This window comes from Protopterus annectens, chromosome 1.part1, assembly GCF_019279795.1.
Source record: "Protopterus annectens isolate FY-2018-M chromosome 1.part1, PAN1.0, whole genome shotgun sequence".
NCBI classification, from domain to species: domain Eukaryota; kingdom Metazoa; phylum Chordata; order Ceratodontiformes; family Protopteridae; genus Protopterus; species Protopterus annectens.
In genome coordinates this window covers 310155113-310174669 of record NC_056726.1, presented here as the reverse complement: position 1 = coordinate 310174669, position 19557 = coordinate 310155113, and the positions used below count along the sequence as shown (strand labels likewise).

General features: G+C 42.8%; 1 protein-coding gene across 5 annotated transcripts in view; it reads right to left on the bottom strand.

Moving 5' to 3' along the window:
* Nucleotides 1–240: 240 nt before the first annotated feature.
* Nucleotides 241–19557, bottom strand: part of ATP8B1 (ATPase phospholipid transporting 8B1) — a 1573644-nt gene continuing 1554327 nt past the window's right edge. For all 5 annotated transcript variants that reach the window (XM_044074782.1, XM_044074792.1, XM_044074774.1 and 2 more), the window contains 2 exons: nt 1784–1914; nt 241–1461 (listed from right to left, as the gene is read on the bottom strand). In XM_044074782.1, the coding sequence (XP_043930717.1) occupies nt 1237–1461; nt 1784–1914 (356 nt within the window). In that variant the 3' untranslated portion in view covers nt 241–1236. The remainder of the gene's footprint in view (nt 1462–1783; nt 1915–19557) is intronic.

Genomic DNA, 19557 nt, shown 5'->3' with positions numbered 1-19557 from the left:
GATGTGCATCCAAACGCTTATTGAAACTGCCAGATCAACTTTACTTTTTTTTGCAAACGAAAAAGTAATGTGCAATCACAGTACAGTGTACAAGTAAACTGCAGTACTTTGAAAGAACTGAACGAGTCATTACACTGAGAAGTGGTAAAACAATATCATTCATTTTTCTGGAGGATGGCAGACCAAATTATTTTTTTTTCAAACTTCTGCTTCAAGTACAGTTCATATACATAACAAATCTTTAAATAAATGAATGTATTCTTTATTTGAAATGTACCACATTTTAAAAGTCCCCCATTAACAGTTAGTTGTAAGTCACAGTGATAAAATAAGCAAACATGACAGTACACTGTATTTCTAGTAAAATACAGTTAACACTTAACTTCAGCTGAATGAAAAAAAAATACATAGACCTGAAAATATTAAAATGTACACTTTTCCAGCAATGTATTGCTTTAATAATTTGTAATTGCACAGTGCTGGGGTTTATCAGCTAGAGAGGCACCATTTTTTTATTATAGTCAAGAAAAATATTTTTTCTAGTCACTTAAGAGTTTTAGGGGTACAACACTACAAAAGTCAGTAAACTGATTAAATAGTTCCCATTAAAAATAACAAATAGTGCAAAAATAAAGGCTCTGAATACAGACAAAATGCCTGTAGCAAATAAAATGCTACAGTGGAAAGGCACATTTTCCCCCAGAAGACTGAAGATGAAGCTTGACCTGCTCACAATGAACAGACGTGTGCACGATGATGCCACACAACAGGACTCATGCAGTCCCTATCTGCAGTGTCACTTGGTGAGTTCAAGGAAAGAATGGGGTAATGAGACTATAAAAATATTTCAAAACTACACATACTACACTAGCATCAAATGGCATTTTTAAATCTTAATGATGTTGTTTCCATCTTCTTCCAAAGATTCACTGCCAAAATTAAATATATTAACATAACTATACAATATATAAAAAGTGGCATACATCAGTTGTGAATCAACAAGATTACCATCTCTATCTTCATGGACTTCTATGCAGTTCACTCTTCACTGCTGCCTCAATGGTTGGAGAGGACTTGTTAGCCCATCTGATGAGATGCCAGAAAGGCACAGATCACAACATGTTCACTTAATGAGCAGAACTTTAAAATCCTGAGACAAAATAATGTTATAAAATCCACAGTTCTCCCGTGCTGTGCAACATTTTCAGTAAAATGCTAAGTGGATAAAACACAACTTTATTGTCTTCCATCAGGAGCAGCAAATTCTGCTGCTGCAATTCCTACTCGCCGTGGAGCTGTTTTTCTACGTATACTTCGCCCAGTAGTAATTAGATCAGCATACCCAGGTTGATGTGAGAAGGCATATGTTGAACGGCGCTGAGATACACCACGTCTGAGAACTGATGGCCTTGGTTTTGGAGTTTTAATTTCCTTCTCATACTGCTTGCGATTCTTTTGAATCTATTTCAAAGGTAACATTTAGAGATTAGCAAAGATTCAGTTTGAATTCGTACACAACACACCAAAATATGTACTACATAAAAGAAAGTTGCACAGTGATGTTTTCATTTCACATGAACCACTTGCGAAGAAATAAATGGTGAGATGTAAGCAAAGTATATTTCTGTAACTTTTTTCAAATACAATTCTGCATGCCTTCATTGTAGACAATTTTGATGGCACAAAGAAAATTACTTCAAAGAAACATGAAGCACTCAGTACTAAGCATAAAAAATTAAGTAGTTCTATTTCAGATGAGAAGATCAATTAAAAGGTAAATTACCTTTTCACTTTCAGTAGGTGCTACTGTCTTTAAAAAGAATCGAACTGCAATTACAGGAAGCAGGCACATTCCAACGGTTAAAATGATGGTCAGCCAAAGGTATGGCTGTCGAAGGGCATTAGGTGCAGCTCCTAGAAATACATACAATAATCTGAACTATCCTTTAGATTAACACTTAAAATACAAACATAGTTGCTTCTACTAAGAGCACAAGACAAGATCACAAAAAGCATTGCACTTCATTTCACACTTACCAACAGTGCACATCTCAAGATTAGCCATTTCCGTACTCTCTGGTACAAAGTTATACTTACTACTGCTGTAATTTACTTTCCATTCTTAATACCAAGTGCAGAACCTGCCAATACTGGTTTAACCAAGAACACAGCAAACATATCAGACACAGCTAGTTATATTTACAGAAAGAAGCTTTGGTTAGACTGGTTAGAACCTATTGTTTACTGAGAGAATTTGAAAATTTATGGATAGAGAAAGGGAGTGCAATTAATGAGTGTAATGGCAGTATTGTGACTCAATGGATAAGTATTTGCCTCATAGCTTCAGGTTTTAAAGTTCAATCCTGATTTCTGGTCATTGTGGCAACTGCACTTTCCCGGAGTCTACAAGGCGTTTCTAGGGATAGTCTAGTTTAGTTTATTTTCTACGTCCCAAACCATGTTGGTTGACTAGATTCATAAAGAAATAACCTCTCTCTCTTTATAAATCATCTTCATTCTGACAGAGTACTGACAGTGCCTTCAAGAAAGACATTGCAAGAAAAATGAACACAACATAATCATTTTTTTTTTTTTGGGAGGGGGGCTTTTTCTGTAACAGAAATTCCAGTCTTTAGGCTACATGTCATTTGAAATACAACAGTTTCATGTACAGTCCTTACCAAAAAGCAACGCGTCTTCTTTTTCCATAATGAAAAGGCCTAATTGTCAAAAATATTAACAGTCCTTTTCAGAATACTTTCTTAGCAGTAACCAATCAGTGTGTATGTGTGTGTGTGTTATATATATATATATATAGATTCACTTCATAACATTGAAATATCAAAATACTGAAACTCAAAACACTGAAACCAAAATACTGAAAGCTCAAAATACTGAATACTCAAAATACTGAAACTCAAAATACTGAAAACACATATTATGCGTAAACTCAGCTTAAACTACATAAATCATAACAATTTCTACCAAATATATGCAGGGGGGCAAGCCTGCACCTACTAATTAAATATATCAACTCCAAGATTGCACATAGTGTAGTTAAGTGCAATCTTGGAGTAGATATATATAATTAGCAGGGGGTGGGGTGCAGGGGGGCTTGCCCCCCTGCATACATTTGGTAGAAATTGTTATGATTTATGTTGTTTAAGCTGAGTTTACGCATAATATGTGTTTTCAGTATTTTGAGCTTTCAGTATTTTGGTCTTCAGTATTATGAAGTTTTGTCATTTTCAGTATTTTGAAGTTTCAGTGTTATGAAGTGAATCCAAATATATATATATATATATATATATATATATATATATATTTATATTTATATATATGTAACTGGCAGTTAATGCAGAAGATTAAGGCTAGGAGATGTTAGCAAGCTGCTTTATGTAGTCCATGGTTTGCTTCACTCAGCCTCCACTTGTCCACTGTGCAACTGTGAGAATGTCAGTTAATGTATGAGTCTATACGAATTATTCAGCAAATCATTCCCCGCACAAGCCTCTCTTTCTAGTTGTCTCACCAATCAGACTGCTGCTTTTACTAATATCCAGTCACACTTACCCAGTGTTAGCTTACCAGATCAAAAATTCCAGTAGATACAGCAAGGATTCTTACAGCATGTATTTGATTAGAACTTTGCCACACTTCGTCTCCTAATCCTGACAGAGTTCTTTGAAGTGGTCACCAAAGCCGTAGATGAGGGTAAGGTGGTTCACACAGCCTATCTAGATCTCGCCAAGACTTTCAACACCATCCCCCACTCTGGAATTATAGATAAACTCACTAAACTAGGTATAAATTCCTATGTCACAAGATGGGTTGCCAACTGGCTCACCGACCGAACACACACTGTGAAAGTAGCAGACGCCAAATCCAACCTCAGACCAGTGACAAGTGGAGTACCACAGGGTTCAGTCCTGGGTCCTCTCCTGTTTGGCATCTACTTCTCTGAAGTACAGGCTAACACAGATGGCCTTTGGCTAATAAAGTTTGCAGATGACTGCAAACTAAGAGCCATAACTGAAACTCCTAATGATGTGGACATCCTACAAAAGGGCCTCACTGAGACAGATGCCTGGTGTCAAAGCCATGGCCTCAAGCTCAATGCCAAAACGTGCATTGTCATCCCTTTTGGTAAAAACTCTGTACACATGAACTGCCACATAGGTGGCAGTCTACTTAACACCGAAAGTGTGATAAGAGACCTTGGGACACAGGTGGACAGTAGTCTCTCCTTTGATAATCACATCGCCACAGTAGTAAGGAAATCCTCCTACATGGCACACCTCATCTCAAAAAACTCCAGCTTTATTCCGTTGCATATCGCCTACCCAGAGGCAATCTCTGCCTAACATACAAAGCTATGTCAAACCCAGAGTTGTTGGACATGCTCTAGTTAAAGAAATCCCAATCCCTCCGAGCTACGTGCTCTATGGACCTAAACCTTGTCACCACAATAAACAGAACATGCTGGAGGGATAGATTCCTGTCCCAGAGACTTCCCATACTCTGGAACAAATTACCTATCTATATCAAACAAAGCTCCTCATTAGCACTCTTCAAGAAAAATCTTCAGCTCTGAACGACAGGAGCACAGGAAAATAATTTTCTTGGGTGGCGAAAGCCAGGGTATCTTTTTGGCTAGACTTATATAGGCCCTTGGGCCAATAGCCTAGTACCTACCTAGGAACATACTAAACTTCAAGATTGAGGGACGGTTGGTTCCACACTCACAATCCAAACTAAAAAACAAATTTGTTCACCCAACAATGTTCTACTTTTTTGAGCTATCAAGACATATTTACCCTTGTCTTTTGGCCTAGGTGATGGCAGAAAATTGATGGATCAAATTACTAGAGCTTTCCTGAATTAAAGGATCACGTAACAACTTAGATGTTTGCACTTCCTTTAAGTGTATAATTTAAAATAAGGTTTAAGAAAAGACACTTGGACCAGTAATTATTTGCAGGTTAACCACAAAAATTTACATTATAACTGTTGCAAAAGGAGAGTAAAATCCCATGAGTGGAGGATCTCCCTGGTCAGCCTCAGTAAGAAGCTGAGATCCCTTATAAGATCCTAAAAAGCTAGCTACGTAAACAAAATCACCACTAATTCTAAGGATAACCACAAAGCATTTTATAGCCATGTCAAGAATCTTGATGGCAACACCCAGATCTGCTCTGAGTTACAGCACAAAGGCACGAAAATTACAGAACCAACTGATATTGCCAACATCCTGGCAGATAGGTTCAGTGCTAACTTTACCCCCCACCCCCTAAAGGGCCTATATCTATACAGGAAGAAGGCAGAGTCCCTGTAATCACAACTACACAGGTAAAAGCTGCACACACTAAAGCCAAAAACACAGCATCCATGGGACATCCCAGACTGCGTTTTACATGGGTTTCGGCGTGTAGATCGCGAGACAAATGCCGGCGAGCTACATCGCCGCAACCAGAAGGCTGCAGCACCGCTAGATCATAGAGCGGTGCTGCCGAAGGAAAGACCCGCTGTGGAAACCCACGGCGTCGGGAAAATCGACAAACGCAGATGGCCTCTAAAGTGTACACGCAGGCTGTCAAGTGACAGTGTACACGGCCGGCAATGGGAAATCGATCGAAAATACAAACGGCACATCGGTAGTGCCACACAAGTGCAGCAATCACACACGCAACAGTATCACTTACCTCCACAGCCCCTGTTGAACACAAGAACACAGCAAACCGTCCTAAAGAAGCAGGAAGTAAAATCCACAGCACAGCTAACCCTGTGAACTAGTGCATACAACACTAAGTCATTTGTCAGGCTAGGAGCTTAAAGGGATAGTTGCAGACTCCATACCCCACACACAGTACAGCCTAATTAAACAGCAGTCTGTGCACATGGAGGAACCATGTCACAGCAGGAGGGCTTTAGCATAGGACCACCTCACATGTGAGGCATGCCTGTAACAAACAGTACCTGTTCTGGTAGAGCCCCTGGGTGCAGTGTTAGGTGGGAACATGCCAACCTGGGCAAGCATGGACTGCTAACCCAGTGGCGGGACATACAGTAATATTAACCCACCACCCACACCATGGTAGTGTATGTCCTGCAGGTGTAACCAAACCCATCCATTTGTCCCTGCATTAGGGGTGTACACAAGTATGCAGTCCCATGTAGGCAGACAAGGGTGCAACACACAGGTACCTCCCTATGTAACGTCTGTCACTGAAACAGAGACTGGGCCCAACACCCTGATTGGCCAGCAGCAAGAACTGGGAGTTAAAGGGGGCTGGTGCAGTACAGTGAGAATCTGTGCTGCAACTAGGCTTTGTAGACACCTGCCAGAGTACAAGCATATTGCAACACCAGAGTTGTGTTAACTGCAAACAGTGACACTATATAGGGGAGGCAGTCAGAGACAGGTGGAGTGTACACAGCTGTACAGGGCCACTGTGGCAGACAGTGCTACTACACACGGTACAAGACAAGGTGTTGTACAGCGAGTAACCCACCATCTGGAAGGGACTTGCTCCAAGGCTGGTTGTATATCCCATTCCCAGCTAGCCTTGCTGAAATGGATACTGAGAGGCCATCAACAAGTGCTGCTACCATGCTGGAATCTATGTATATGTATAGCCCTGGTCTGCTTGGCAACAGATACACCACAGTGACCAGCCAACGTGGTAAACCAATGCTGGTGGTTGAGGGGTACCTCTCCCATTTGGAACGTGAAGCACCGCCGAAACGGTACTGGGCATGTATCGAGCGGAAAGTAAAGGCGTGCAGAGGACATACTATCACTGTACGCCAGGAAGAGGAGGAAGAACTGCTGAAATCACTGCCACACCAGCATGGCCCAGATGCAACAATGGCCCACGTGGCTACTCTGCGAGCAGAACTGTGGCAGAGGGCGGTAACCGGTAATGAATTGCCAAGCTTGGTAATGCAGTGTGTCCTAGGCACAGCAGATGACAATGTACTACAGGAGATGCCTTGTCGTGCAACACTTCGGCATAGCATAACCAGGGTACGGCAGCGGGTACGGGCATCCATGGCTACACCTCCAGCAACACTTGCGGATATTGATGTCAGCCAGTATCCACTCTGTAGTGGCAGCTTCATCCTCCACAGACGGTCGGATATGGACGGGACAGATTCCTTGGTTCTACTCACCACTACCCAGAATTTGACAGATTTGTGCAGGTCCAACATCATTCTTGGAGATGGCACCTTCCCCACATGGGCTGATATATGTCGCCAGCTATATACATTACATGGATGTATTGGCACCCCCACCTCAACAAGGATTGTACCCCTGGTGTACTGTCTCATGACATGGAAGTCGGAGTCTGCATACACTGCTTTGTGGGAAGTACTAAAGGGTATTGGCTGCTGATCAGTGATGCACTTTGTCTCCACAGTAGAAGGCAGCAATACGTGCCAGCCGGAAGGCATTCCCTAGGAGTATTCTGAAGGGATGCCTATTCCATTTTGCAGAGATCATCTAGCGTCAGATCCAGCATCATCACCTTGTCGCCCTCTATGGCACCGACACTGTATTCTCAATTGCCATCCGCAAGCTAATAGCGTTGGCATTCCTACCACTGGATGATGTTGTCTCGGCATTTCTGGACATTGTGGCTTCCTTACCGGAATGTGCTCAGCCAAATGGTGTTTTTCTAGACCATCATTATGTACGAGGCTGACCACGCAAGTATGCATCCTGCTGTTCAGCACAAACACGAATGCCATCGTCATACTCTTTGCGGTTTTGGAATGTGTCTGATGCGTCAGAAATGGACTTCCCACGGACTAACAACCAGGTGGAGGTGTGGCATCATCGGCTGAAGGTATTATTGGGACGCCCTACTGTATAGATAGCCGACCTTGTGTGTGTTCTGCAGCAGGAGCAGAACCTGACTGATACCCGTGAATCTCTTCTGAGGGGGATGCCTGTAACACCACGTAGGAAGGCTATTGTAGTAAGGGAGCGTCACCTAAAGCACATCTTACAACATAAGTGTGACTACAGTGATGTGCAGGATTACCTCCGTGCTGTGGCACATTTCTACAAGTTGTGATACTATTTGAGTTTAGTACGCACCAAGCACTACACACATCACATTGCATATTCAATTAATAAAGGCTTTGCCCACAGCACACGGGTTACATGGTACCACTTTCATGCCCACGTGGCATGCCATGCCAGCCACATGTTCCACTGATATTGGCTTCTAAGGGGGTGTACAGTGTATCACTGTGGGGGTTTGTATGTGCCACCTGTAGTTAAGGGTGTAGGGGTTTCCTCAATTCTGACAGGGAATTGTCCACAGTCATTTGTCACTGCAGCTACTTTGTCATCCTGCCATATGTCCACATCCAGCTGCCTCACAGGTGGATGTCGCACCGTCTAGGTGCCTGAATCCGTTTTACATGAACTTCAGAACGATCTGGCTTCCCACTTAAGCACCATGTTCAATAATAGCCTCGCATCAGGCTTTGTGCCACTGAATGGCGCACAGCAACAGTTATCCCACTCCACAAAGGAGGAGCCACCACTGATCCCGGGAACTATTGACCTATTAGCCTGATGAGCCTGGTCTGCAAGGCCATGGATATCATCATGGAACTCAAACAAAGACATTGGTAACCTCCAAACTCTGGATCCCACCCAGTTCAGGTTTGTGAAAGGCAGATCATGCCTCCTGAACTTGATCAACTTCTTTGAGGTAGTCACCAAAGCCGTAGATGAGGGTAAAGTGGTTCACACAGCCTATCTTGACCTCGCCAAGGCTTTCAACACCATCCCCCATTCTGGGATTATAGCTAAACTCACTAAACTAGGTATAAATCCCTACGTCACAAGATGGGTTGCCAACTGGCTCACTGACAGAACCCACACTGTAAAAGTTGCAGACTCCAAATCTGAGGGATAGATTCCTGTCCCAGAGACTTCCCATACTCTGGAACAGGCTACCCATCTATGTCAAGCAAAGTTCTTCATTAGCACTCTCCAAGAAAAATCCTGATGAGTGGATGGGAAATAGGAAATACACCCCGGGGATCACTTCTGTCTCTCTGCTTGACAGTGGCACAGGAAAATAACTTTCTTGGGTGGCATAAGCCAGGGAACCTTGTTGGCTAAGCTTACATAGGCCCTTGGGCCGATAAGCCTAGTACCTACCTATGAAGAAAATATACCTTTTGAACAGTTCTAGAAATAAACTTACAATAAAGTTATAATAAGTCATCCATGGAGGCTTACTGCAGGACATGGCAGTGAGGAAATGTAGACGCAACAAACCTGCAGTTTTTTCTTCTATTAGGCAGGCGTTTTAAGAAAAGATGGGGCTATAGAATGCTTTAGTTCCTAGACACATCAAGTAAGTCAAGAAGACTATTCCATTTGTAAGTTAGTATAGCAAGCTAAATGACAATTAACTGCACTTGGATGAAATAATAACTTGTTTCAAAGGGCAGATTCAGAAGTTTAACAGACAGTAGAGACTATACCTAAATATCCTTATTAGAAAAAAGAATTCATATGATTTGTTAGACTATAACAGAAATAAAAATCTTTGGAACCAAGTGCCTTTTGTCTTCCATTGCCCTCTCCATCCTACTAAATTCCACACCTGAATCTGCTGTTATACTTGTGTTGGAAATAATCATGACACTTTCAGTGGCAGAGAAAAGGTGATTTAAATTATGAATGCATGCAGAAAGTACAGTTGTGTGCACTTACTATAAATGTAGATGTTTGAGTGTATTCACTGTTGCAGTCCTCACACTTGGGTTATCTGCCTGCAGGTAGCCCTCAGTCGGCTGGAATACCAGTGTGTTTGGATTTCTGCATCAGAGGCTTTCACCTCTTCCATGATGTCAGGTCGTGAGGGGTATAAAACATGCAGTCTACGCCATTACTTGCCCCAAATGTCAGGAGCCCCCAAAATAGGAAGCTATTATATGGTGTGGAACACCCCCAGTAAAAAGTAAATACCACTGCCATAAAAAAATGACCATAAATAGGATAGGTAGAAAGGACAGAGAATACCAGGGGGCTGGAAGGAGGAAAACCAGGACTGCAACAGTGAATACACTCTAACATCTACATTTATGGTAAGTGTACACAACTGTACTATGTTCTTCATGTTTCACTGTTGCAGTCATCACACTTGGGTAGATTCCCAAAGCTGAGGAAGGGTGGAGGCAGTCAAGAAGCATTAGGGCTGGCTAGCAGGCCTTGTAAGACTGCTGTAGCAAATCCAGTTCTGGATTTAGAAAAATAGGTAGGTGGTAATGCTTGGTGAAGGTGTGTACAGAACTCCAGGTTGCAGCTTCCAGGATATCCCTGGTAGGGACTTGCCTGAGAAATGCTGTAGAGGTGGAAGTAGCCCTAGTGGAATGTGTTCTGGTCCCCTATGGGGTAGGTTTTCCATGGTGCTTGTAGCAGAAATGGATGCAGTGCGCTATCCATTTGGAAATGGTTTGTTTTGAAATGGTCTTGCCCTCTGCCTCGGTAGCAAAGCTGACTAGCAGCTGGTCAGGTTTTCTGAAAGGTTTAGTCCTGTCAAGGTAGAACCTCAGCTGTCTGTGCACATCCAAGGAGTGCAGGATCCTTTCTCCTTTATTCTGAGGATTAGGGAAAAAGGTTGGCAGATGTATAAATTGGTTTAGAGCCACACTGGATACTATCTTAGGCATAAAGGATGGGTTAGTCCTGAGGTAACCCCTGTCAGTATGGAAAATAATGAATGGTTCCACAGCCATTAGTGCCTGTAACTCACACTCTCTTCTTGCTGAAGTAATGGCTAGAAGCAAGGCTGTTTTCCAAGAGAGAAATTTTAACTCTGCTGAAGGAGCAGGTTCAAAAGGGGGGAAGGGTGAGCTTCTCCAGTACAAAGTTAAGGTCCCAGGCAGGGGTGAGAGCTCTCCTAGGAGACCTTAAATTGTTAGCCCCTCTCAGGAACTGTTTGATGAGAAGGTGAGAAAAGAGAGGTGGCTCAGTATTATAATGAGCTGAGATGGCAGAGGCATGAATCTTAATGGAGAAGAAAGATAGGCCTTTGTGCAGCAGCTCTGCTAGGTAATCAAGGATTTAAGGTAAGGAGGGAACAGCTGTGTCCTTTCCTTGAGACTGATTCCAAGAACAATATCTTTTCCACTTTTCAGCATGGGATTTCCTAGTACTAGGCTTTCTGGCCTCAAGGATGACGTCTAGCACCTGCTTGCTTAGGTTTGCTGGTGGTGTATTCAGGGGATAAGTCCGACTGCAAGGTTCAGGGTTTGCAACTGTGGATGCAAAATCTGTCCCTCCTGCTGAGACAGCAGGGAAGGTGTGAGCTGTAGGTGCCAGGGTGGCACTGCTGTCAGACTGCGCAGGAGTGGGTACCAGTACTGGCGTGGCCAGTCTGGGGCAATAAGGATTGCCGTTGGCCTGTCTTGTTTGATCTTGAGTAGTACTTTTGAAAGGAGGGGCAGAGGGGGAAAGGCATAAATTGAGAGGTTTTCCCATGCGAAGGATAGGGCATCCACCTTCCAGGCCCTGCTGTGAGGGTTCCTGGTGCAGAATTTGCTCAATTGGTAGTTCTCGGGGGAGGCAAAGAGGTCCACCTCTGGTGTCCCCCTCCTCTGGATTAGAAGTTTGAATGAGTTGGGCTCCAATTTCCACTCGTGTGGGTCCAGTAGATTTCTGCTTAGGTAGTCTGCCAGTGCATTTTGTTTTCCTGGCAGGAATTGAGCTTGTAGGTGTACTTGGTTGCTCAAGGCTGTGTTCCATAGGACCATGGCTAACCTGCAGAGTGGGTAAGAATGGGTTTCCCCCCTTCTTATGTATCACAGAACTGTGGTGTTGTCTGTCTTTATCAGGAGCTGTCCTGGAAGTATTATGTGTTTGAAGGCTGTCAGAGCATTCTGTACACCTAGCATTTCTTTTTGATTGATATGTAGGAGAATTTGTCCTTGGCTCCATTTGCCCACTATGTGAGCCCCCCATGCATAGTCTGATGCATCTGTTGTCAGGGTTTGGGCAGTGAGGGGTTGAGTTGAAAGGCAGTCCCTTCTTGAGGTTGCATGCTTCTGCCCACCAAAGGAACTCTGCCCTTAGACAAGGTACGATAGAAATCACTGTTTCCAGGTCCTGAGAATGTTGACACCAGAGACTTTTTAAGTACCATTGAAGTTTCCTCATATGCAGTCTTGCATATGGAATTAAGAGAATACATGAGGCCATGAGAATCCTAGGGCTTGCAGTATTTTACTTGCAGACAGCTGGGTTTTGGTGGCCATTAGCTTGAAGTAGTTTGTCAAATAGACCTGCTTTTTTTGTAGTGAGGAATGCCATATGGGAAGTTGTGTTCAAGCTTGCTCCCAGGAAAACAATTTTTTGACTGGGCATCAGTTGAGATTTATTTTCATCGATTGTGTACCCCAGTGAAGTTGGGAGTCTTTTTACAAATGCCAGGTGCTGAAGTAGCAATTCCAGACTGTGCCTGAATCAGGCAATCGTTGAAGTATGGGTAAATTTGAAGATTTCTCTGCCTGCAGTATACCATGGCTGGAGCCAGGCACTTTGTGAATACTCTGGGTGCAGTAGATAAGCCAAAGAGAAGTGCAGAGAACTGATAGTGTATAGAACCCACCCAGAAACGTAGATATTTCCTGCAAGACTCCCTTATGGGGATGTGCAGATAAGCTTCTTTTAAGTCTAGGGTGACTAACCAGGCATCCTAGGCTGGCATTGGGAGAAGCTTCTGTAGTGTACGCATTTTGAATTTTGGGACCACCAGAAAAGTGCTGAGAATGGATAGATCCAGGATAGGGCCCCAAGAGCCCTCTTTTCTGGGCACCAGGAACAGTCTGGAGTAGAAACCCTGTCCCCTTTGTTCTTCTGGAACAGGTTGAATAGCCTTGATATTGAGAAGGGAAAGTACTTGCTTTTGAGTCTCTGCCCACTGATTTGGAGGAAGGTATGGCAACCCACTTGGGGTTGGCAGTGAATGGAAGTAGAATCTGTATCCCTGGGATACAGTGTTTAGGACCCATCGGTCCTGAGTAATGGACATCCATTTTTTTGCATGAAGGGCAAGTTTTCCTCCTAGGGGCGCAAGTAATTGGGCATGGCTGGGAAGGATAATTGACAAGTAATTGTGAACTTTTTCCATAAGGGGGTGGCTTACCACTCCCTGTTTTAGAGGTGAGGAGCACTCCATTGTTTAGATCTCTGCATACCCAGAGACTGTAGTCTTGGTGGTCTGTTTCTCCTGGGTTTAGACTGTGAAGGCCTGGGAGGGGCTGGAAAGGACCAGTTTTTAGAAGGCCAATGCCTACTGAAACTAGGTGGCTGCACCTGTAAGAAATCTTTGACTGTTTGCATAGATTTAGCTTTTTCCTCCATCTTTAAGAATTTCTTTTGCTTTGGTGCCAAACAAACAGTCCTGATTTAAAGGAGCGTCTAGTAATTTTGCTTTGACATGATCTGGCAAGATTTGTTCCTTCAGCCAAGCATGCCTTCTCAGTACAGACCCAATGACTGCAGCCCCGCAAGATGCTTCTAAGGCATCAAAACCATACTGCAAAGTATGTTTACTAACTTGGTTTGCAGAATGCCTCAACTCTTGTAAATCTTTATTTTCTGCACAATCTGGACGTAACACCATTTTTTGTTTAAATAGTTCCATAATATGTTGCTGGTACTTCAACATGTGAAACTGGCAATTCAAAGTTCTGACGGCAAGAGTTGCAGAGGTATATACCTTCTTACCCCATCTGTCTAAGGCTCTTGAATCCCTGTCTGAAGGGGTAGGGTTTTTGGCTGTAGTAGCCTTAATGCCTTTAGGTCCCTGGGAAATGGTCTCTGGATCCGCAGTAGGATTTTGAGAGAGAAATTTGTGAGAATCAGGTACTCTGTAGTACCGGTCAGGTTTTTTTAGGGGCCGGTGGTAAAGTGTTAGGAGTAAGACTGGATTCCATGAAGACATCTACAATATCAAAGACAGGGGGTACAGCTAGAAGCCTGTGCTGAGGCAACTTAAAAAATTCTCTGAGTCTCTTTGGACTGAGGATAGTCCTGGCATTCCCAGCAGAAATGCTGTCAAAGTATGCAAGGTTTCACCAAAAGAAAAATCCTCTGAAGGGAAGGCAGAGGGAATGGATTCCTCTGCATCTGAATCCTCATAGGTTGATAAGGGTATGTCCTGGTAATCAGAAGGGTCAGAGTCATCGGACTCCTGGTCTGTAGAATCAGAAGGAAACTCAATTATTTGTCTTTTAGCAGGTGAAGGCTGGCTTCCCCCAATTAGAGTAATAAGGTCTTCAGCCATTCTATGCATTTGTTTTTGTGGCATGGGAGCTTGAGCATGCACTTTGGTCGTCAGTTTTCTAGGCATAGTGCGAACTCAGGGCTAGAGAAGCTCAGTAGTTTTAGCTAAAAACGAAGTTATCAGTTTAATACGAACATTGGTAGGGCAGAATACACCCTCAGAAGCCAGTGCCCAGTACCCATCCAAGGTACAGACATCTACAGGTTCCATAGTTGAAGAAGCATCTCGCGGCATACCGGACTCCGAATGTGTCTCAGCAGAGGCCTGCAAATCTGTAGAAGCAGGCATCAGGGGCGGCAAAGGCACCTCACTTAGTACTGGTGGACTGGCAAGTAGCAAGCATCGTTGGCAGTTTTGGACCTATGCAGTCTGTCTCTGTCTTGATCTTTACATTTTTTTCGGAAGATCGGTAGTTGGATGGCTTATTGAAGCCATTTCGGAATATGGAGAACGAAAGCGAAAGAGTTTAGTGAGGGACATCGTGATCTTGGCCTAAACAGGTTCATAGGTAGGTACTAGGCTATCAGCCCAAGGGCCTACGTAAGCTTAGCCTAGAAGTTTACCTGGCTTACGACACCCAAGAAAGTTATTTTCCTGTGCCACTGTTGAGCAGACACAGAAGTGATCCATGGGGTGGATTTCCTATTTCCCATCCACTCATCAAGATTTTTCTTGAAGAGTGCTAATGAAGAACTTTGCTTGACATAGATGGGTAGCCTGTTCCAGAGTATGGGAAGTCTCTGGGACAGGAATCTATCCCTCCAGCATGTCCTGTTTATTGTGGTGACAAGGTTTAGGTCCCTAGAGTGTGTAGCTCTGAAGGATTGGGATTCCTTTAGGTATAGCATGTCCAACAGCTCTGGGTTTGACATAGCTTTATATGTTAGGCAGAGATCACCTCAGAGTAGGCGATATGCTACGGAGTAAAGCTGGAGTTTTTTGAGGTGATCAGTGTAAGGCATTTGTTTGAAGCCAGTAATCCTCTTTGTGAGGTACTTCTGTGGCCTTCCCACCTGCTGCAGATGTCTTGTGAGGTACATTCCAAAAGGGGCGTTGTACTCTATAATGGGTCTAATGATTGTCGAGTAGAGGGGAACAATGACCTCTTTTTTTCTGGATGAGAATCCTTTTATGATGAGGTGTGCCACATAGAAGGACTTCCTGACTACTGTGGCGATGTGACTATCAAAGGAGAAACTACTGTCCACCTGGGTCCCAAGGTCTCTTATCATGCATTTGGTGTTAAGTAGATTGCTGCCTATGTGGTAGTTCATGGGTATAGAGTTTTTAACAAAGGGGATGACACTGCACTTTTTGGCATTGAGCTTGAGGCCATGGCTCTGACACCAGGCATCTGTCTCAGCGAAGCCCTTCTGTAGGATGTCCACATAATTTGGGGACTTGACTACGGCTCCTAGTTTGCAGTCAGATGCAGTAAGAATGAAAATCTCTTTGAGGTATTTGCTTTCCACAGGCAAGACAATTGTTAACTTTTTCTGACATCAGTTAGAGCAAGAAAAAAGGATCCCCAACGGGGTACTTAGCTTTAGAAGAATTCAGGTTTGAAACTTGAAAAATGAAAATTCCAGGAAGCGTCCGACCAGCACTTGCAAACTGCTTCTGCTTCGGGCTCCTCCACGGCAAGAAAGACTGACGTAATGGCGTCGGCTGCATGTTTTATACCCCTGACAACCGAACGTCATGGAAGAGGAGAAAGCATTCAACACAGAAATCCGAAGACTCTGGTATTCAGGCCAACTGAGGGCTACCTGCAGGCAGATAATCCAAGTGTGATGACTGCAACAGTGAAACATGAACATCTGAATATAATATTTTAGTGGTATTCTTTTAAACAGTATCATAGAAGGACATGGTCAGAAAAAAACAAGTTAAGCTAAATGCAATTTAATAGTGTCCTTGTAAACTGTAGTACAGGTGGATACAAGAGAAACTTCTCATTTAATTGCATTCTATAACTTTGTGTTTGTTATAAGCTACTGTGGTGTTTAATATAGGTGTAAGCCGCGGTGGTGCAGCAGTAGCGTTGTCACCTCCAGCAAGAGTTTCTCCTGTTCGATTCTCGGGTGGCGCGCCTTCTGTGTGGAGTCTGCATGTCCTCCCCATGGTCGAGTGGCATTCGAAAGACATGCGTGAATGGGCATGCCTTCGTTTAAGGTTGGGCATCGGGCTGGCACCGTAAAAATCTACTGCCGATCATTAGCTGACCGGAGTTCCGCTATGGCGACCCCTAACCGGGAAAAGCCGAAAGAACAAAACCATGAGTGATCTGTACCCATGCTATCAGTACTGAATAATTTGGCTTTTGAACAATAAAATATGCAGCAAAACAGAAAATGGCCAACATATCTGATGAGAGGCCATAGTTAGGAATGAGGCAGTAGTGTTTTAATACTGCTGCTTGTATGAGTTGTTAGACTGTCAGTGATAATGCGTACACTTTTTTAATTTTGTGCATGTGTCTTGCTTCTGTTACTGCATAAGGAATCAGAGGACTACACAAATGATTTGTCATGAGTTATTGTTTTACAAATGAAGTAGGTCTAAACAATGAGCCCACTACAACTTCAAACATTGTACTGTGATATTACTGGTAACACCTTTTGTGTAACAAAGCTGTCTTGTCTTCACTGGATGTTAAGATGCAGGACTGTTTGCACCTTTCCATTTAAATGTAATACATTTTGCAGGCAGCTAGTAAATAGTTTGTATTTCCACCCTTGTGCTGTATACTAATAATATTAGCAGTATGCATGCTTGATCTTTAATTGGATTGATGTGCCATCATGTTGATTAATGCTGCCTTGCACTTTGCTTCCTGTGAGAAGAAAAGTGAAGCTATATCAGTAAAAGAAAGTATGCAGCAGTACATTGGCTCTTGCCTGGTTTAATACAGGCTTAATATTTTAGTAGTGTCTTTAATCCAAGACAGACACTACAGCTTGTGTGCGTCTTTTACCAGTTTCTTGAGCATCCCATTTTGTTGCATCAACCTTTGTGATTTGAGCAGTCATTCACACCCAACTACTGATTTGCTTTTGTCTATGTAAACACATTCCATATGGCCACTTCCAAGCTACATATTTTGCAGTAATAGCATAACCTCCACACATTTTCTGCACTCTTCAGAAGTTAATAAGTAAAGGTTACACAGCCTTTTCTAACAGACTACCTCATCCACAACATAAATGTCATTCTAGCTGACCTACCATGTATTTATTCTAGCTGTCCACTTGGCACAGCCTTTCTACAACAGTATGCACATAATTTTAAATGCATAGCCCCTAAAGTCATATCATTTGAATATGTGGCCTAACCATTTCCCCCATGTAGAGGAAGTGATCACAGTGTGCATCTCCTTCCCAATACACTGCCTAAAGTTGTGTCTTTTGGGCACAGTCAACACAACTAAGAATAATAACCTTAATTCCTTCCAGGTGATAAGTTCTCTCAAGGCTTTTCATTCTGAGCTGCAGGGCCTTGCAGTTCTCTGCACTGAATCCAAACTACCACCTAAATCTCGTTTCCTTCTTCAAACTTCTTCCCAAGAGTCTCAAGCAGAAACCCACAGTTTGGCAACATAAGACCAGCTGTTTTCCAGTTGGCTAAAAATGGAAATCATAGCGACACCAAATAGTTATAGTCCTAAAATGGGTCAACGAGGAATGATGCAGAGCCATGAAGACAATTCATATCAACCACTGTCCACTGAAGTCTGACAGCCATGTCTCAATCCAAGACGAGTATTTCCCAGGCCTCACCTTTTCCAAGTCCAGTCATCTCTACTGTGTACAATGCTGAATTAAATACTTTTCCAATGTTATTTAGATCTAATTCTGCTGGAACACAGTCAGAAGCCAGAACTTAACTTGTAATTTGAAAAGGAAAACACCAATAATCAATAAACTTTAATAAAATAAATTTTGCAAGCTCTTTCATCACTCAATTTTTCATGAGACTGTCAGCCATAACTCACTCATAACTTTTAATTGGGCTGTTTGACAGGAGGTCAGTACAGTGGCACTAGTTCATATAGCTGCCTCACAGCACTTGGTCCTTCAGTTTGTTTCTTAGCCAAGTTGTCTTCTGAATAGAGTTTTTCTCCCTGTGTCCACAAGGATTTTTGTTAAGCAGTCCAATTTCCTCTCACATCCCAAAGACATCCAGTAGATGAACTCCCAACTTACTTAAGCATGTGTGCAGCATTTGAACAACTACATTCAGCAACAGAGTGGCAACCTTATCTGGGATTGATTTCTCTGCTTTGAATATTCTGAGTAGCAGGATACGCTCTGGCTCCTGTGTGACCCTGAACTGGATGAACAAATGCTTTATAGAACATCCTTCCCATGACATTATGCCAGTTCTTGCTCTGCAGACAATCTCCTGCAAGGAGGGTCATCTGCCTGTCTTTACTGGCATTTATACCAGGTTCCCCAACACAAGTGTTAGGTTCCCTGGTTTGTAGCTCTCTAGGCTTTTCTTAGACACAGCATTTGTGTAGATGTTTCAGTGCTCTTCTCTTAAATTACTGTCTACCAATCATTACCAGTAACAGACTGAAAAGACTTGTAACCTGTCCAGTTAAAACATCTGCCATTCACCCTTGGCTCTCTAACAGGAATCTCTTGGGATACTAATGCTGTAATGTAAAAGTCGCTTACCAACCAACACTCAGTTCTCTTATCACAATATACCAAGTAAACTTAGCATCTGTTACATGCTTAACCCCCACACTCCATGCAGTTTTCCTTCATCTCATATTTCTTCAATACCGTAATAATGAAAATAAAGTAGTAATATTTATTCAGTGACTTGGTGTAGTCTTCAGCACCCATCTCTCTCTCAATGGCAGGTAAAGTCATGTCAGGCTTAGATGTCCTCCTCTAATATGTATTCCTGGAAAAAAAATAGGTGTTCCTTTGCTTTGCGCCTCTATTCCAGTTTTTCCTTTCTCTATTCACATTTGACCTTCCTAGACATACTTGAAAGACTGTCTCCTCTTTTCCTTGCTGTACACCTAGCTAGAACACCTACATGATTGATTCATTAATGTATAGCTGGAATCTGCTTCCAAATATTTCTTTCCTCTCACTTGTTAATTTTCTGAGTAAGCACTTTCCTAGTTTGCTCACCTCATCACTGGATGGTTCTAATGTGGACCACCATATCTTAAAATACTAACATCCTTATCAAAGTTTTAAATTATGAAAGCAAA